This window comes from Pelophylax lessonae (genome assembly GCF_965119305.1).
Source record: "Pelophylax lessonae genome assembly, chromosome: 4".
In the NCBI taxonomy this organism is placed as follows: domain Eukaryota; kingdom Metazoa; phylum Chordata; class Amphibia; order Anura; family Ranidae; genus Pelophylax; species Pelophylax lessonae.
In genome coordinates this window covers 529,800,007-529,818,874 of record NC_138771.1, presented here as the reverse complement: position 1 = coordinate 529,818,874, position 18,868 = coordinate 529,800,007, and the positions used below count along the sequence as shown (strand labels likewise).

General features: G+C 49.9%; 1 protein-coding gene across 1 annotated transcript in view; it reads right to left on the bottom strand.

The window, feature by feature from the left end:
• The window catches only part of TTLL12 (tubulin tyrosine ligase like 12), a 74,383-nt gene extending 57,244 nt beyond the window's left edge, over positions 1-17,139 (bottom strand). The window contains exon 1 of the mRNA XM_082254270.1: positions 16,969-17,139. Within this exon, the coding sequence (XP_082110396.1) occupies positions 16,969-17,100 (132 nt within the window). The 5' untranslated portion in view covers positions 17,101-17,139. The remainder of the gene's footprint in view (positions 1-16,968) is intronic.
• Positions 17,140-18,868: the final 1,729 nt, after the last annotated feature.

The following is an 18,868-nucleotide window of genomic DNA, read 5'->3' as shown; positions in this document are numbered from 1 at the left end:
GTTGTGTTACTGCACACTTTACCACAAATGTCTGTTTAAGCAGTTTTTAATATTTCCTGTCACTTTAAATAGTTTGTTTGGACCAGCTCCTTCACTGCCACTAAAACAGTTGTGCTCATAAGTTATTCTGGCAGAATGTATTATTTCTTGGCCATTTTTCTGAGAATATGAATAACACAAAAACTTTTCTTTCACTCATGGTTAGTGTTTGGCTGAAGCCATTTATTATCAATCAACTGTGTTTACTCTTTTTAAATCATAATGACAACAGAAACTACCCAAATGACCCTGATCAAAAGTTTACATACCCTGGTGATTTTGGCCTGATAACATGCACACAAGCTGACACAAAGGGTTTTGAATGGCTATTAACCACTTGCCGACCGCCGCAAGTACATATACTGCGGCGGTCAGCCCTGGCCAGGCAAAGTGACGTACCGGTACGTCACTAGCCTGTCACCGGCTTGTGAGCCAATAGCGGGCGAGCGCGCGCCCGCCCGCCCCGGCTTGTCCCCTAAGAAGTCAGTGCCTGTGACCGGCGGACCCGATGTCCGCCGGTCACTCGCGATCGTTCGCCGGGAAGGGAGAAAGGCAGGCGGCTAATGTAAACAAAGCCGCTTGTCATTCTCCCCTGTGTAAAAATGGAGATCAGACGGTTCTACTATGTAGGACCGTTGATCTCTGTTTTTACACTAGTAGCCATGTCCCATCACAGTTAGAAACACGCCCCTAGGACACACTTAGCCCTTCCCTCTCCAATACAGTTAAAGAGGTTGTAAACTCGCATTTTTTTTTCACCCTGCAAGAGCATCGCATACTAGCTCATTATGCAATACTTACCTTAGAACGAGCCCCGCCATGCCGCTCACTCACCTCTATGACGGGCAACATGTACAGTCGCCCGTCTTCCGGGATCGCGGCATCCGGCCATCTGATTGGCCGGAGCCGCGGTGACATCACTCCCGCGGCACGGGACTCTGAAGGAACGGTACGAGTGGCCGTTCCTTCAGAGCGCATGCGCCAGTGACGTCACTGGCTGCATGTAAGGTAAATATCTCCTAAACGGTACATGTTTAGGAGATATTTACAGTACCTGTAGGTAAGCCTTATCATAGGCTTACCTATAGGTACAAGTTGTAGAGGAGGGTTTATTTCCTCTTTAACCCCTTCCCTGCCAGTGTAATTTTTACAGTAACAGTGCATATGTATAGCACTGATTACTGCAGTAATGTCACTGGTAACCCCAAAAGTGTCAAAAATGTCAGTCAAGGGTCCGATCTGTCCGTCGCAATCCCGCAAAAAAAAAAAAATCGCACAGGTGATGAAATACCACCAAAAGAAAAAAAGGACGTCAAATTAGTTTAGGTACAGTGTCGCACGACCGCACAATTGTCCATTAAAGTCACGCAGTAAAAAAAAAAAAAAAAAAAAAGATTCTGAGTCATGGGGAAAGAAAAAGAATGGTCAAAGGATCTGCGGGAAAAGGTAGTTGAGTTGTGAGTTGTATAAAACAGGATATAAAAACTGAATTTTTGTAAAATCTTACCTGTAAAATTCCTTTCTCTGAGTCCTCCGACAGTCGCCGCCATCTTCATATTCGTCACAATGGGGGTATTAGACTTTGCTCCGAAGGAGTAGCTAGGCAACAGAATATGTTAACATTAAAGCTTTTAACATATCCCACCCACAGGGGGTGGTCCCCTCAGTCAATACCCTCCTACTTCCTGCAACCATATCTCAGTTTCAGTGGAATAGCAGTAGAGTATACAACCAAACCCCAAAAGAGGGGCGGGGGCAGCGACTGTCGGAGGACTCAGAGAAAGGAATTTTACAGGTAAGATTTTACAAAAAATCCGTTTTCTCTTACGTCCTCCGACAGTCGCCGCCATCTTCATATTCGTCACAATGGGGACGTCCCAAAGCAGTGCAAACATGAGGGGTGGGAAACGCAGCCGCGCCATAAGGCAACGCAGTCTCCACATCAAAGAAAGGAACCTTACCAAAGGAAGGACACCAGCTGGGCAACATGAAAAAAACTTGCTCAACAGGAGCAACAACCCAGGAAAAACAAATAACCCAGGGATAAAAACGTATCCCAAACAGCCAGGGGTCCAAAACAAAGGACCCTAAGGAACTGCCGCACTAAGAACCTTGCGGCCAAAGGAAGCATCCGCCGATGCCTGAACATCTACTCTGTAGAATTTTGTGAAAGTGTGCACGGTCGACCAGGTCGACGCCTTACACACCTGGGCCACAGAAGCCCCATGACGACAGGCCCAAGACGTACTCAGACATCTAGTAGAGTGCGCCTTCACAGGCACAGGAGGAACTTTTCCCTGCAAAGCATATGCCTGTTCAATGGTCTGTCTGATCCATTTGGCGATGGTAGAAGCCGACGCCGCCATACCCTTCCGAGGACCCTCTGGAAGGACAAACAAAGAATCCGTCTTGCGAAAAGACTCAGTCGATTTAAGGTAAACCCTTATCGCCCTAACAACATCCAAAGAGTGCAACCTCACCTCCTTCGGATGTTTAGGCTTCGCGCACAGCGAAGGTAAGACAATATCCTCATTGAGATGGAATTCCGAAACTCGCTTCGGAAGAAAAGAAGGATTAGGTCGCAAGACCACCTTATCCAAGTGAATGACCAGATACGGAGACTTGCAGGACAAAGACGCCAGCTCCGACACTCTGCGAGCCGAAGTGATCGCCACCAAAAAGGCGACCTTTTTGGACAACATAGGCAACGAGATCTCCCTAATCTGTTCAAAAGCAGCACGTTGTAACACAGATAGAACGAGATTCAAGTCCCAAGGAGGCAGAGGTTCCCTCCTAGGAGGGACCAGATGCCGCACTCCTTGAACAAAAGTGGCAACCAAGGAGTTAGAAGCCACAGGACGTTGAAAAAGAACGGCCAGCGCAGACACCTGACCCTTGACCGTAGCCAGCGCCAAACGCTGGTCGACACCCGTTTGAAGGAAAGACAACACTCGAGAAACCGAGTACGTGCGAGGTGAAAACCCCCTGGACTCACACCAGGCAAAATAGGCCTTCCAAGTACGGTAATAGACCTTCCCTGAGGAAGGTTTTCTCGCGTTGACCAAAGTGTGAATGACCTCAGGGGAGAGACCCCTATCCTTCAGGACCTCGGTCTCAACAGCCAGGCCGTCAAAGCCAGCGACTGTAAAGCAGGATGGAATATCGGGCCCTGAGACAGGAGATCGTCTCGAAGAGGTAGACGCCATGGGGCGTCGACTGCCAGATTCACGAGGTCTGCGTACCAGGACCGGCGAGGCCAGTCCGGGGCCACAAGAATCACCATGTTGCGTTCCGAGTGCAACCTGCGAAGGAACCTGGACAGCAATTGAATCGGTGGAAACGCATACATCAGCTTGTACTGATGCCACGGGACCACCAACGCGTCCGCCCGAGGGTCGCGCGTCCTTGCCACGAACCTTCTCACCTTGTTGTTCAGACGAGACGCAAACAGGTCCACATCTGGCAGACCCCACTTCGCGCACAACATTCGGAAGACAGCCGGGTGGAGAGACCACTCCCCCTGATCCAGGGTCTGGCGACTCAGATAGTCCGCCTGCCAGTTCTCCACCCCCGGAATGTGAACCGCCGTTATCGTCGGGACATGAGTCTTGGCCCAAGACAGAATGTCGGCCACTTCCCGAGCCGCTCGGGCACTCCTGGTGCCCCCTTGGTGGTTGATGTAGGCCACCGCCGTGGCATTGTCCGTCTGCACCCGAACCGGACAGCCCTGCAGCCGGTCCGTCCAACGGCGAAGGCAGAGATTTATCGCACGCAATTCCAGAATGTTGATCGGAAGGGAGGACTCCTCCTCCGACCAAGTTCCCTGGGCGGACAGAACGCCCAGAACACCACCCCAGCCCGACAGGCTGGCATCCGTGGTGATCACTGTCCATGAGATAGGACGAAAGGACTTGCCCCCCGATACCATCGGGGCCTGGAGCCACCACAGAAGATCCCTTCTGGTGCGAAGGCTCAACGAAATCAGAAGATCCAGAGATTGAGGTCGCCCGTCCCACTTGGACAGGATCTCCGCTTGGAGACCCCGCGTGTGAAACTGGGCGAAGGGAATCGCCTCGAAAGCCGAGACCATCAATCCCAGACATCTCATGCACGTCCGGAGGGACGAGCACGGACTGTCCCTGAGGGACCTGACTTCCTCCTGAAGAGTCCTGAGCTTGTCTTCCGGCAGGAAGACCTTCGCCTGGATCGAGTCCAGGATCATTCCCAGGTAAGGAAGACGAACCGACGGACTCAGCGTCGACTTTGGAAAATTTATCGTCCAACCAAACTCCTGCAGAGTTTGCATCGTGACGGACAGGTCCTTTTCCAGACCCTGGCTGGACGCAGACCGAACCAGAATGTCGTCCAGATACCCAGGACAGAGATGCCCTGAGCTCTCAACAAAGCCAGAACGGGTGCAAGCACCTTGGTGAAAACCCGAGGAGCCGAGGCGAGACCAAAAGGCAACGCCACGAATTGGTAATGATCCTCCGCAATGGCGAATCGAAGGTACCTCTGATGACCCTCGAAAATCGGGATGTGAAGGTACGCATCCTTCAGATCGATGGAGGCCATGAATTCCCCCGGAACCAGGACAGCCACCACCGACCGCAGGGATTCCCTGCGGAACTTGCGAACCCACACAAATCGGTTCAAAGCCTTTAAGTCCAGAATTGGACGAACCTTGCCCCCCTTTCTGGGCACAGTGAACAGATTGGAATAAAACCCCCGAAATCTGTCCCGATGAGGCACCGGAACCACCACTCCCTGAGCCCTCAGGTCCCGCACCGCTAGGTGCAGGTCTCGCAAACGCTCCGGAGACAGTTGAAGATTTGAGGGAAAGAATCTGCTCTCCGGCCGAGAGAGAAACTCGATCTTGTAGCCAGATCAAACGATTTCCTGAACCCACCGGTCCCGCACGCGGGCCAGCCAGGGTTGAAGAAAAAAGAGCAAGCGTCCCCCCACCCCAGAACTGGGTGAGGGCGCCCCTTCAGGCCGCACTGTTATGGGCAGAGGGTCCGGACTGACCGGACTTCTGTTTACCAGACCACGGCTTCTTTTGGGAGCCTTGACCCTTGAACGGTTTGCCCTTGTAGTGCGACCGAAAGGCACGAAAGGACCCCTGAGGAGGCCGAAAATTAGTATGCTTCTTACCAGGAGCCCCCTTAGCCTTGGGGAAGTGGGGCAAGAGCGTGCTCTTACCGCCCGTGATCCCCTTTATCAACGTATCCAAGGACTCCCCAAAAAGGCAAGATCCATCATAAGGCAGATTGGCTAAGGTCTTGCGCGAAGATTGGTCCACCGACCAACACTTCAACCAAACCAGGCGGCGAGACAACACCGCCACGCTTTGCACACATGCAGCCAACGGCACCAAGTCCAAGTCCGCATCACACAGGTACATGACACCCTGATGGATTTGATCCACCATATCCAATGTCGCCGGCGAGGCCGAATCAGCCACTAGGACGCGCCTAAGCACCTGCGTCCAACTTGCGACAGCCTGGGCTGCCATAAGAGAGGCAAACAGAGCTTTAAGCATCGAACCCGTAACAGAATAAGTATGACGGGCAAGAGACTCCATTCTCCTATCCGTGGCATCTCGGAACACCGGAGTATCCTCTGCAGGAATCGCAGTGGATTTGTTCAAAACCGCAATTGCGTGATCCACCGGGGGTGGCACACACCACCGTTCATCAGTGGCAGGCGTGAAAGGATAACGCAGTCTGAACCTACTTGGCACAGCAAAAGGTTTGCGTAAATTGCGCCATTGTTCCTTAACAGCGCGCTGAAAATCATCAGTGCAGGGAAAGACCTGCGATGTCTTGCGTCTTTTCTGCGTCCCATAAGCCGCCAAGGCAGCGGGAGGACACAGTTCATCCTGCAAACGTAGCGTTTGTTTTATAGAAGCAACCAATTCATCCATGATTGCAAGCTCTTCAGGCGAGCCAGGGGGAGAATTATCAACCCCTTCAACCTCAGCCTCCACCTCGGACCCCACGAGATCCAGGGAGGAACGGGACCCTGATAAGGAGACCCCAGCCATAGCAGCCCCATCAACTTCACCCTCAGAATCAGAGGAAATAGAAACTCTGGGTCTTTTAGTGGATTGAGCAGCCACCAGCATCTGCACCTGAGCAGCAAGGTTAGCCACCACTTCGGCTAAATCCCGAAACAGCAGTCCCCTGGCTTCCCACCAAGGTGGCAGGAAATTTGCCCTCCTGAGAATCCATTTGCCCCAAAAAAAAAATATGCCGGAGAATAAAGGGTTAACTGCCCCTTTAACAAGCGCGGCGAGCGCAGCCCACCGCACACACACACAAGCACAATGAGACCCCCACAGGGATAAAACTGAACACAGGCAATGGATATAGGAAGGAACACAAGGATAAAACCTGAGGAGACCCCTGCTGCTGCTGCCGCCTCGATCGGTGCACCCGGGAAAGAGGAAGTGACGTAATCAGGGCGCTCTATTAAAGCCTATGGAAGGCAACAAGAAAATGGCCGCCCGCAGTGAAAACATGCGGCTGGAGCAAGCGCAGGCAAAATGGGGCCGTTTGGCGCCGAAACTGCCGCTCCCCCACTACTGTGATGCATAGAACACCACCCATGTAAAAAAACATGGCGGATCGCCGCAGCGATCGCTGCATCGTGCCCCAAACATGGCAAAAACATGCCCCACAGCACACAGCCCTTCACACTGTACACAGGCTGACACAGACAGCCCCCCCCCCCCCTGCAGCCCACAGCATGCAGCCAGAGCGATAGGGAGACAAACAGTGTGAACAGAGGCAGGTTACACAGTCCCAGACTGACACCCCCCCCGATAGACAGGTCCCCACATAGATACACTTACCTCATAACGGCGTGGGGAACCCGCACAGGCGAACAAGCCGCTGCACATGAGGCAGGGAGAGTCGCATCCAGGACGCATAAAATCTGGGTTAAGAAACCACACAGCGCCCAGTGAGGTAGCCACCTCACCAATCATCCCTGCACCGAACAGGGATGGGTCGTTCACTGCGCCAGGAGCGTTACCTGGCTGAACGCTCGATGGCAGGCTGGGAAGCCACTGACCCACGACCTGCGAGCAGGGGGATCAGCCCGAGACCCAGCCCGCACGAATCCTCTTCATCAGAAGAACTAACGCTGACAAAAAGAACAGCTAAGTAAAGAGAGAGAAAAAACTCAAACAAAAAATCAAAAAAGAAGAGAAAGGCTGAGGCAAAAAGCCCCAGCATAGAGAGACCCAGCTACTCCTGACAAGCTAGACATTGAAACTGACATATGGTTGCAGGAAGTAGGAGGGTATTGACTGAGGGGACCACCCCCTGTGGGTGGGATATGTTAAAAGCTTTAATGTTAACATATTCTGTTGCCTAGCTACTCCTTCGGAGCAAAGTCTAATACCCCCATTGTGACGAATATGAAGATGGCGGCGACTGTCGGAGGAGGTAAGAGAAAAGATATCCAAGGATTTAAGAATGCCAAATCAGCAGTGTTAAAATTCTAAACAAGAAGTGGAAAATGAGGGTTCTGTTGAAACCAAACCATGGTCAGGTAGACCAACTAAAATTTCAGACACAATTGCCAAGGAACATTGTTTGGGATGCAAAGAAATACCCACAAATAACTTCAGGTGAAATACAGGACTCTCTGAAAACATGTGGTGTGGCTGTTTCACAATGCACAATAAGGAGCCACTTGAAAAAAAGAGGTGGATCGCTAATGTTTTGGGGAAGTGTGAGCTACAAAGGCACAGGAAATTTGGTCAGAATCGACAGCAAGATGAATGCAGCACGTTATCAAAAAATACTGGAGGACAATTTGCATTCATCAGCCCGGAAGCTGCGCATGGGATGTACTTGGACATTCCAACATGACAATGATCCTAAACACAAGGCCAAATCGATTTGTCATTGGCTACAACAGAATAAAGTGAAGGTTCTGGAGTGGCCATGTCAGTCTCCTGACCTTAATATCATTGAGCCACACTGGAGAGATCTCAAACGTGCAGTTCATTGAAGACAGCCCAAGAATTTACAGGAACTGGAGGCTTTTTGCCAGGAAGAATGGGCAGCTTTACCATCAGAGAAGATAAAGAGCCTCATCCACAAATACCACAAAAGACTTACAAGCTGTGTGCAGCAGCCTCCCCTCAACTTCTTTAACACTTACCTGAGGTCCCTCTGTCCACGAGTGTCTCAGCCATCCGAGATTCTCCTTCCTGATTGACTGAGACAGCAGTGGCACCATTGGCTCCCGCTGCTGTCAATCAAAATCAGCTAGCCAATCAGGGGAGAGCGGTGACGGGGGATCCTTGTCTGAATGGACACAGGGAGCTGTGACTCCGTTCCGGTGCCCCCATAGCAAGCTGCTTGCTGTGGGGGCACTAAACTGTGAGCCAGGATCACAGAAGAGGGACCCAAGAAGGAGGAGGATCAAGGCTGCCTTCAACATTGTGGGAATCATGGAAGCTGACAACCCCCTGTTCCTCAGCACCTGCCTTTCAATAGCCAAGCTTTCAAAGCCAGAGACTGTAAAAACAGAGTGGAATAGCGATCCCTTCAGACAGGAGGTTCTCGCGCAACATCCGCCGGCAAGAGCGTCCACGACTCAGGGGTGCCGATGCCAATCCAGAGCTATTAAAATAACCAGTATCCCCTCGGCCTCCATTCTGCGCAGTAGATGAGGTTTGAGAGGGAGGGGGGGGGGGGGGGGGAGGCATAAATGAGCCAATATTGACTCCACAGTGGCAACAGAGCGTCCATTGCATCCGCCATGAATTTCTACACCTTCTGATTGAGGCGGGAGGCCAGCATATCCATGTCCAGCGTGTCCCACCGCAGGCAAATGAGATGAAACACCTTTGGGTGCACAGACCACTCTCCCTGACCTAGCAACTGGCGGCTGAGATAGCCTGCTTGCTCCTCCAGCCTGGCGTGATCACTATCCAATGGAGAAAAACAAACAATTACCTGACCAGAAGACCTGGAGACAGTAGCCAACAGTGGAGAGAAGCCTTGGTCAGACGACCACTTGCGGGACAATAGCAACCGTACACCAGAGAGGTTTGTCTAGCCACCCAGAGTCAAGAATCAGTCCCAAGTATTCCAAGCGTTGGGTCGGGAGTAACAGACCTCTGGAGGTTTAACACCCAGCCGAACTCCTGCAGGGTGCGCATGGTAATCGCCACATTGTACCTGCAGGAGGAGATCATCCAGGTAACCTTTGAGCGAATAAGTAACGCCAGGACTGGAGTCAGCACCTTGGTGAACACCTGGGGTGCTGGGGCCAGGCCAAAGGGCAGCGCCACAAACTAATAGCGTGTGTCCCTGATCCCGAAGTGCAGATGCCCGACACAGATGGGAACATGCAAGTATGTGTCCTTGATGTCTAAGGAGGACAGTAAATCCCCTTGATGAAGGGTGGCCACCACAGAACGAATGGACTATCTTGAACATCCGTACTTTCACAAAGTAATTGAGGGCCTTGAGGTCCAGGATCAAAACAGACACCTTCCTTCTTCAGAACTGTGAACAGAATGGAGTAGATCCCGCAAACCTTTCTGAAGCTGGCACTGGGTATCACACCCTGAAGAAGCAAGTCCTGCACTGTCCCATACAGAGCCTGCAGCCAGAGCCTGGAGAGATGCAGGTTGGAAATAAATTGTCTGGCGAACAGTAAAGAAACCATTTTGTTGCCGAACAAAATCAGTTTGCGAACCCAGTTTTCAGAAAGTAGGAAGTTCGGACAAGAACGGGACGAAGGCGACCCCCATCCAGAAGGCAGGTGGGGGCAAATCTTTATGCAGAGGAGGAGCTTGTTGGTCTTGTGAAACTAGGAGTACTTTGTTCCACCTGCGGGAGCTTTGGAAGACTGGGATTCCTTGTCCGCAGGACTTGGCGAGCAGAAAAGATGGGGCCCTGTTTGCGGTGAGGCTCCTTGCCCTTTTTGGAATGCAGGAGAAAAGTATTCTTTCCTCCTGTAAGATCCCTAATAATGTCATCCAGAGTGGCTTCAAATAGCCGCTAGCCCTGGAAGGGTAAACAGGCCGGGGCTTTCTTGTACATTTGGGCCGCCGGCCAGAACTTAAGTACCCGCCTAAGAACTGAAGCTGAAACTGACAACTTCGAAAGCAGAGGGGCCACATCACAAATGTACTTGAGGTCCTGTTCTGGTTGGTCCATCAGTTCCATATAGGAAGGGGGGTACCTACTTATTACCCAAATCGTGGTGTAATAGATTAGCCTGCTCAGTAAGCGTCTGAGACACCAGAGCAGTGGCCAGCACTGGGCGAAGGGCCGAGCTCGCAATCGTAACATTAGAATGGGTGATCGATTCAGTCTTCCTGTCTGCAGGGTCCTTGAAAAAATTAGCCCCCTCCACCGGAATCATGGTTGCCTTGTTCAACCTAGAGACTGGAGGATCAACGACTCTTCTTCAGAATTTTTTAAGTATCTCGCACCGCAGTAAATAACGCAGCCACCAGCGCTTTTTAATGCGCGGCAGCGGCTACTGAGGATTCTTCCTCACTGTTAGACAGATTGGGAACTGCATCATTCGAGCACACAGGAAAGGTCAGACCTGCTACAGCGGAGCCTGACGCTGCTTAAGAGTCCTCCCCTGAGGAGGGAGAGGGTAGGGGGGCGTTTTACCTGCCTTACGCCACTTCAACACGGGAGACGAGGGATCCAGCACTGCCCACAGAGCGTCCAGGGAAATTGCAGAACCAGAGGAGCTAGCAGCAGCCGGGGGGAGGGGGGTTGGGGGACGGGCACTAGCTTCAGATGACATTAAAGCTGCTGTACAGGCCCTCAGGCAGAGGAGGAGGCCCGGCTAGGAGAGAAGCCCAAGTAAGGGGGGGCAAAGAAATAGAAGGCCTGGAAGGGAGGGGGCACTGGCCAGGAGAATTTGGCAGGGGGCTACTAAATGAACACTGTGCAAGAGGAGGAGGAGATCCCACAGGACCTACTGCTGCAAGGGGTACCCGCACCTCACCCAGGACGGGAGGGGGAGGCATGTACTTATTGATCCAGCAGGAGTTACAGGTTACACCCCTAAGACAGTGAAAATGGACCTGGAGTGGGTACGTTACATAGTAGGTAAGGTTAAATAAAGACATTAGTCCATCCAGTTCAACCTGTGTAGGTGTATGTGTGTCCGTGTTGATAATCATTTCCCATGTCCCTGTATATTGTGTTCAGTAAGATACACATCCAAGGGTCTTTTGAAAATATCAATACTCCTTGCTGACACCACCAATTGTGGAAGAGAGTGCCACGTCCTTATCGCCCTGACAGTGAAAACCCCATTGCGCAGCTTTAGGTTAAACTGCTTCTCCTCCAATCTCATTGTGTGGCCCATGTCCTCTTACACTCCCTAAAACTGAATAGTTTTTTCCTATGTTGGGAGCACCATTGAGGGATTTGTAATTAACCATTAAACTCCCCCCCCCACCCCCCAAGCAAGTGAGAATACATTTAGTGCTTGTAGGCATTCCTCGTAATTGAGGTCCTACAATCCCCATATTCATTTTGTTGCCCTTCTTTGGACTCTCTCCAGCGCATCCCTTCTGAAGACTGGTGTCCAGAACTGGACAGAATACCAGAGTTTTATAAAGTGGCAGGATTATAGTTTAATCTCTGGAGTATATCTCCTTTTTTTATGCATGCTAAAATTCTGTCAGCTTTGGTAGCTGCAGCTTGACATTGCATGCTATTGCTTAGTCTGTCTTCATTTAGGACCCCAAGATCTTTCTCCATCCTTGGTTCCCCCAGATTCTCCACCCCCCCCCCCCCCCACACACACAGTGAGTGGTTTGTGTTTTTAGCTCCCAAGTGTTATTACCCTACATTTCTCCATATTAAACCTCATTTGCCATGTAGTTGCCAGCTTATTTCGTTCAGGTCTTTCTGTAATATTTCTATATCCTGATGTGAAGTTATTGCCCTGCTTATTTGTGTGCCGCAAAAAAACTGAGATTGAGCTATGTATCCCATTCTCTTTATCATTGATGAATAAATTAAACAGAATTGGTCCCAAGACGGAGCCTTGGGGTACGCCACTTACCATATCAATCACATCCACAGGCCTCCCCCTATCAAGATGGCAGCTCACTTCCTCGTAGAATGTTAACAGATTGGTCTGGCAAGAACAGCCCTTCATAAACCCATGCTGATTACTACTAATGATATTGTTATTTTCAGCAAATTCTAGGAAATAGTCCCTTATCATTCCCTCAAATAATTTACCAACTATTGATGTTAGGCTGCCTGGCCTGTAGTTTCCAGGAATATGTTCTCATCCAAACATCAGGGTGAAGGTGCGTGCATGCAGGATTTTTCAATGATACTGGGGATGTCCCAATATTCTTCTTGAATTATTGTAAAGTGACTCTCATATGTTGGCACCTCCCACCACGCACTGCCGTTCCATCTGCCAGCAATGTCACTACAGAACACAGTACTTACATAGCTGGTTGGAGGTACCACAATCCAAAGTAAAGCAAGGAGGGGGCAGTCATCTACATATATGGCAGTATCAGACACTAGGTCTGGAAGAAGAGAGTGGAATGAAACCTGTCCACCCATTCCGAGTATTAAAGTATAACTAAAAATGTAGTTTTGGATAGACTGGAGAGGGATTAGAACCAGTCAGGTTTTTATTGCTGTCTGTGCCCCCATTAGAGTGATTCACACTCTATGTGTGTCCTGTTTAGGGTTATCACTTAAAGTAATATAACATTTCTAATCATTGGTTGTCACCAGAACAGTAAGAGGGGAAATCTTCCAGTGGGGACACCATTTCTGGTGACACTCATGGATATTCTCACTTTGGAGGGATTTCCGCTCACTTCCTGTTTTGGCTATAGAACAGGAAGTGAAGAGAAATCTCCCTAAGGGGAAACAGATATCAACAAAAAAAAAAAAAAAACTGACCGGGATTATATTCTTCCCTGATTCAATCTAAAATGGAAATAAAAAAAAAAAGTTTTCCCTTTAGCACTACTTTTATCATCTTCTTTAACAGGCAACTTTTTTTTCAAGTGACAGTAACTCTTCTATCCATTAAGCTAAAAAACCTTCTGTGTGCAGCAGCCCCTCTAATACTTACCTGAGCCACATCTTGATCCAGCGATGTTGGACGAGAGTCATGGCAGTCTGGGACTCTCCCCCTAATTGGCTCCCGCTGCTGTCAAAGTCAGGGAGCCAATGAGGAGAGGAAGGGGGGGGGGGGATGGAGCTGAGCCACGGCTCCATGTCTAAATAGACACACAGAGCCACGTCTCGGGTGCCCCCATGTTTGCTCTGGGGGCACTGGGCAGGAGAGAGGGACCAGGAGTGCCCGAAAGGGACCCAGGCTGCTCTGTGCAAAACCAACTGCACAGAGCAGGTAAGTGTGACAGGTTTGTTGTTTTTTTTTTTCAAAAAGTAACAAGACTTTAATATCACTTTAGGGCCTCATGCAGAGAGCAATAGAAATGCTGCTTTTAGAGGCATCTGGCTGTTTTTTTTTCTGCCTCTAAACGCCCCTCCGCATTCACCTTCGTGTTCATGCAAATATAGGTATTTAGAAGCAGAAAAAAAAACCCACTGAAAGCCCGTCAAAGAGCAGCGGCTTTTTTGCAGAAAAAACGCTTGACTTGACTGTGTAAACATCTCTAAATGCATGTGAGCCCTAGGCAGGTCAAGCACTCGAGCGTTAATTTCAATGGCTAGAATAGGTTATTATTGGGCCAATGACACGACCGCCCAAGCACTTGACACGCCTAAATGCATCAAGTGTTTATTCTTCCAAAACACTGCTGCCAGGAAAAGGGTTTAGAAAAGATGGGCAAACGCCCTGTGTGCATGAGGCCTACAACTATCCAAAAATCACAGCAACTGAAACACTGAATTGTAACAAATATCAAAAGTATGAAATAACTGAGTGATTCCAGAGCTAGCAGATAATCTGCTGTATGGACTGCAGCCACACACACGGATAAGATGATGGGATGCATGGCACAGGCCAATCACTTACCCCATCATACCCATGGCTGTCAGAGCAATCAGGCCATCTCATTGTACATCATCACATCAATCCGTCAGCCTCCTCTCTGCTCTAACACTTGTTCTGATTGGTGGATCGTTCAACCTAACCGTGGCAAGCTGCAGAATGACAATCACCCCATCCTAAGTTGGCCATACACTATACAATCAGATCATTTTTAGATCTACCACCCACTTTGTAGTAGCAGCAGAGGCATAACTAGAACCTTCAGGGCCCCGGTGAAAGAAACCATGAAGGGCCCCTGATCCTAGCAGGGGCCCTTTCTTCTGAATCCAGAGCCCTCAATCTCCATCTCTGCAGCCTGAGCAGCACAGAAGGAATGGACAAGAACAGCTTCGTACAGAGCTTCCCATTCATTCACAAACTGAAGCACAGTAAACAGTTACTATGCTTCAGATATGAATGTACACAGTGAGTGTGGTACCGATCAATCACTGTGCCCATTAAGAAAAAAAAAAGGGCCAAAGGAGGGACACTGTGAAAAGAAGGGGTTAGTGTAACAAGAAGGGGGCAGTACGATAGGGGTGGTAGTGTGACGGATAAGCAGTATGATGGGGGATATTGTGTCAAGAGGGGGCAGTGTAACAAGGTGGCAGTGTGACAGGGGCAGTATGATTGGGGAAGTGTGATAGGAGGGGGCAGTATGATGTGGGGATTGTGACAGGAGAGAGGCAGTATGACAGGTGGAGAGGGGGGGCTGTGTGAAAGATGGGGGGGCAGTGTGACAGGAGAAGAGTATCTGAGAAGTATGACAGAAAGGGTGGGGTGTAATAAGAGAGGGCACTGTGAACAAAGGGGGGCAGTGTAACAGAAGAGGCAGTCTAATGGGGGGGCAGTGTTTTAAGAGGGGGCAGTATGACAGGGGAATATTGTCAGAAGAGGGGGAATATTGTCAGAAAAGGGTACCTGAGAAGTATGACAGGAAGGGGGGTGTAATATGAGAGAGCACTGTGAACGAAGGGGGGCAGTGTGACAGAAGAGGCAGTCTAATGGGGGGGCAGTGTGTTAAGAGGGGGCAGTATGACAGGGGAATATTGTCACAAGAGGGGGCAGAGTGACAGGAAAAGCGTACCTGAGAAGTAAGACAGGAAGGGGGGTGTAATAAGAGAGGGCACTGTGCAGTGTTAATTTTGGCAGCAAATTTCAATTTAGTTTTAGTCTTAGGACTAAAATGTAATTTTAGTTTTAGTCCCATTTTAGTCTTCTGCAAGTGTTTTAGTCGTATTTAGTCGACTAAAACTCCAGTACATTTTAGTCGACTAAAACGTCCTACATTTTAGTCGACTAAAATTAATTTTAGTCATCAATAATCGAATGGGTGTAGTTCAATTGTAATTTGTAATGCATTATTTAAGCATTTCTCTACAATTTACAAACTCATTATATACTACTGCTGGCCCTGGAGTGAAAAATATAATATGTTATTATTTATGGTATTCAGCTTTGAGCATGCACCAGTGTTAAATTTGGCAGCAAATTTTGATTTCGTTTTAGTTAGTTAAAGTCTTTTGACTAAAATGCCATTTTAGTTTTAGTCGTATTTTAGTCATCTGAATTGTTTTAGTTTTAGTCGTATTTTAGTTGACTAAAATTGTGTTAATTTAGTCGACGAAAACGTTTTAGTCGACGAAATTAACACTAGCATTGTGAACGAAGGGGGCAGTGTGACAGAAGAGGCAGTCTAACTGGGGGGGGGGGGGGCAGCGTGTAAAGAGGGGGCAGTATGACAGGGGAATATTGTCACAAGAGGGGGCAGTGTGACAGGAAAAGGGTACCTGGGAAGTATGACAGGAGGGGGGCAGTGTGATAAGAGGTGGCAGTGTAACCAAGGAGCACTGTGAAAGGAGGAAGCCGTTTAACACAAGGGGGGCAGTGTGACAGAAGGGGGTAAATGTGACAGAAGGGGGGCAGTGTGACAGAAGGGGGGCAGAATGATGAAGGCAGTGTGACAGGGGGGTATTGTGACAAAGGGGCAATGTGCTAAGAGGGAGGCAGTCTGACAAATGGGGGGCAGTGTAACAAGAGGGGCGCAGTGTGACAGGAGGGGGGGGGGGGGAGTGTTACAGTAAGACACACAGCATGCTCAGGTGCCGGGCTTACCTTACAGGAAAGAAGTTTAGAAGCAGCAGCCCTTGTTACATACTGCTTCCCTGTGATGTCCCTCTGGCTAGCAGTTGACTTCCTGAGTGTACCCGGGCATGTATCTGTAAGAGCGTACAACCAGAGCGACTCACTTGTGCCTGCCCGAGTCCGAGGCCACTCCGCTGTATACACTGACACTCGGGAAGTAAACTGCTAGTCGGAGAGAGATCACAGCGCTGCCGATCGCCCCCTCCACTGTATAGTTAGCTGCCATCTGGAGGTACAGTGGGAGATGCTGGGTCTTGGGGCCCCCCAACAGTGGCGGAACGCCAGGGCCCAGTCGTAGGTGCGACTGCTGCGACCCTGGTAGTCCTGCTACTGAGTAACATCCCGCACCTGATCTGATAAATTACTGGCTAGAATGCTTTGATTAAAGAATAAATGCAAACTTTACATTATATATATATGTGTGTATGTATAAATAGAGTGGAGTTAGATAAGAACATCGCTCAGGTTTTAATTGCTGCCTCTCCTGCTAAGGAGATTGATCCGATTTCTCCTGTTGGGCATTATTATTGAAAGTCAAAGGAAATCCCAATGAGCTCATAGTTCTACTTTAATGCACATATTACATTGTATAGGAGGAGATCGTACGATCAGACTGTATAGCGTATGGCAGTGTCAGCTACAGAAAGCCAATATCAGGGCACTCTTCCTGCCAACAGCACACCATTCACCAACTTCAACAGCTGAGGAGAAAGCACCCCCCGACCACTGCCCAGCTCCCCGTACCTCCCCCTCCAGCTTGTGGTAAAGGCGCTTCCAGTACAGAGGCGGAACCCCGGAGGCGCTGAGAGGGGCCTGGTGCAGAGCCACGAACTGCAAATATCCCTCATCCTGCTGATCGGAACCCGGTTCGGCCATGCTGCCCGGACTGCGGATCTGAGCATGCGAAGGGGCAGGGGGCGGTAGTGGGAGTGTCTGCGGATAACACCGCCCATTACGCTACATTCAGGCCTTCCTAGTTCTGACGCGCCCACTACTTTTCTACCGCCCCGCCTACAAGTCCCATATTGCCGTGCTATGCCCCCGCCTGCTACATTCCCACTGCCCTGCTATGCCCTGCCCATGGGAAGCTCACTTCCTAGTTTCATAAGAAACACATCACCCCGCCTTCATACACAGTGCCCTGACCCGCCCCGCCTACTATACTCAGGTTACCCTGCCCACTGTACTGACCGCACCTGTCACTGCTATAGAGGCAGAGAACAGCTGGTGTGTGCATGTGGTTATCTGGCCGATCAGTTTCCGGCAACTCTCTCATTTCTCTATCAGCTCTGGGTGTGTGATAGGGAGCTTCCCATATTGTAGGCTGGGATCTATGTGCAGAGCTGTGTATACTAACCTCACACCCCTAATGTCTGCACTGTATACTGTCACCTCCTGTCCTGTCTGCACTGTATACTGACATCTCCTGTCCTGTCTGCACTGTATACTGACATCTCCTGTCCTGTCTGCACTGTATACTGACATCTCCTGTCCTGTCTGCACTGTATACTGACATCTCCTGTCCTGTCTGCACTGTATACTGACATCTCCTGTCCTGTCTGCACTGTATACTGACACCTCCTGTCCTGTCTGCACTGTATACTGACACCTCCTGTCCTGTCTGCACTGTATACTGACACCTCCTGTCCTGTCTGCACTGTATACTGACATCTCCTGTCCTGTCTGCACTGTATACTGACACCTCCTGTCCTGTCTGCACTGTATACTGACACCTCCCTGTCTGCACTGTATACTGACACCTCCTGTCCTGTCTGCACTGTATACTGACACCTCCTGTCTGCACTGTATACTGACACCTCCTGTCCTGTCTGCACTGTATACTGACACCTCCTGTCCTGTCTGCACTGTATACTGACACCTCCTGTCTGCACTGTATACTGACACCTCCTGTCCTGTCTGCACTGTATACTGACACCTCCTGTCTGCACTGTATACTGACACCTCCTGTCTGCACTGTATACTGACACCTCCTGTCCTGTCTGCACTGTATACTGACATCTCCTGTCTGCACTGTATACTGACACCTCCTGTCTACACTGTATACTGACACCTCCTGTCCTGTCTGCACTGTATACTGACACCTCCTGTCTGCACTGTATACTATCACCTCCTCTCCTGTCTGCACTGTATACTGACACCTCCTGTCCTGTCTGCACTGTATACTGACACCTCCTGTCCTGTCTGCACTGTATACTGACACCTCCTGTCCTGTCTGCACTGTATACTGACACCTCCTGTCCTATCTGCACTGTATACTGACACCTCCTGTCCTGTCTGCACTGTATACTGACACCTCCCTGTCCTGTCTGCACTGTATACTGACATCTCCTGTCTGCACTGTATACTGACACCTCCTGTCCTGTCTGCACTGTATACTGACACCTCCTGTCCTGTCTGCACTGTATACTGACACCTCCTGTCTGCACTGTATACTGACACCTCCTGTCCTGTCTGCACTGTATACTGACATCTCCTGTCCTGTCTGCACTGTATACTGACACCTCCTGTCTGCACTGTATACTGACACCTCCTGTCCTGTCTGCACTGTATACTGACATCTCCTGTCCTGTCTGCACTGTATACTGACATCTCCTGTCCTGTCTGCACTGTATACTGACACCTC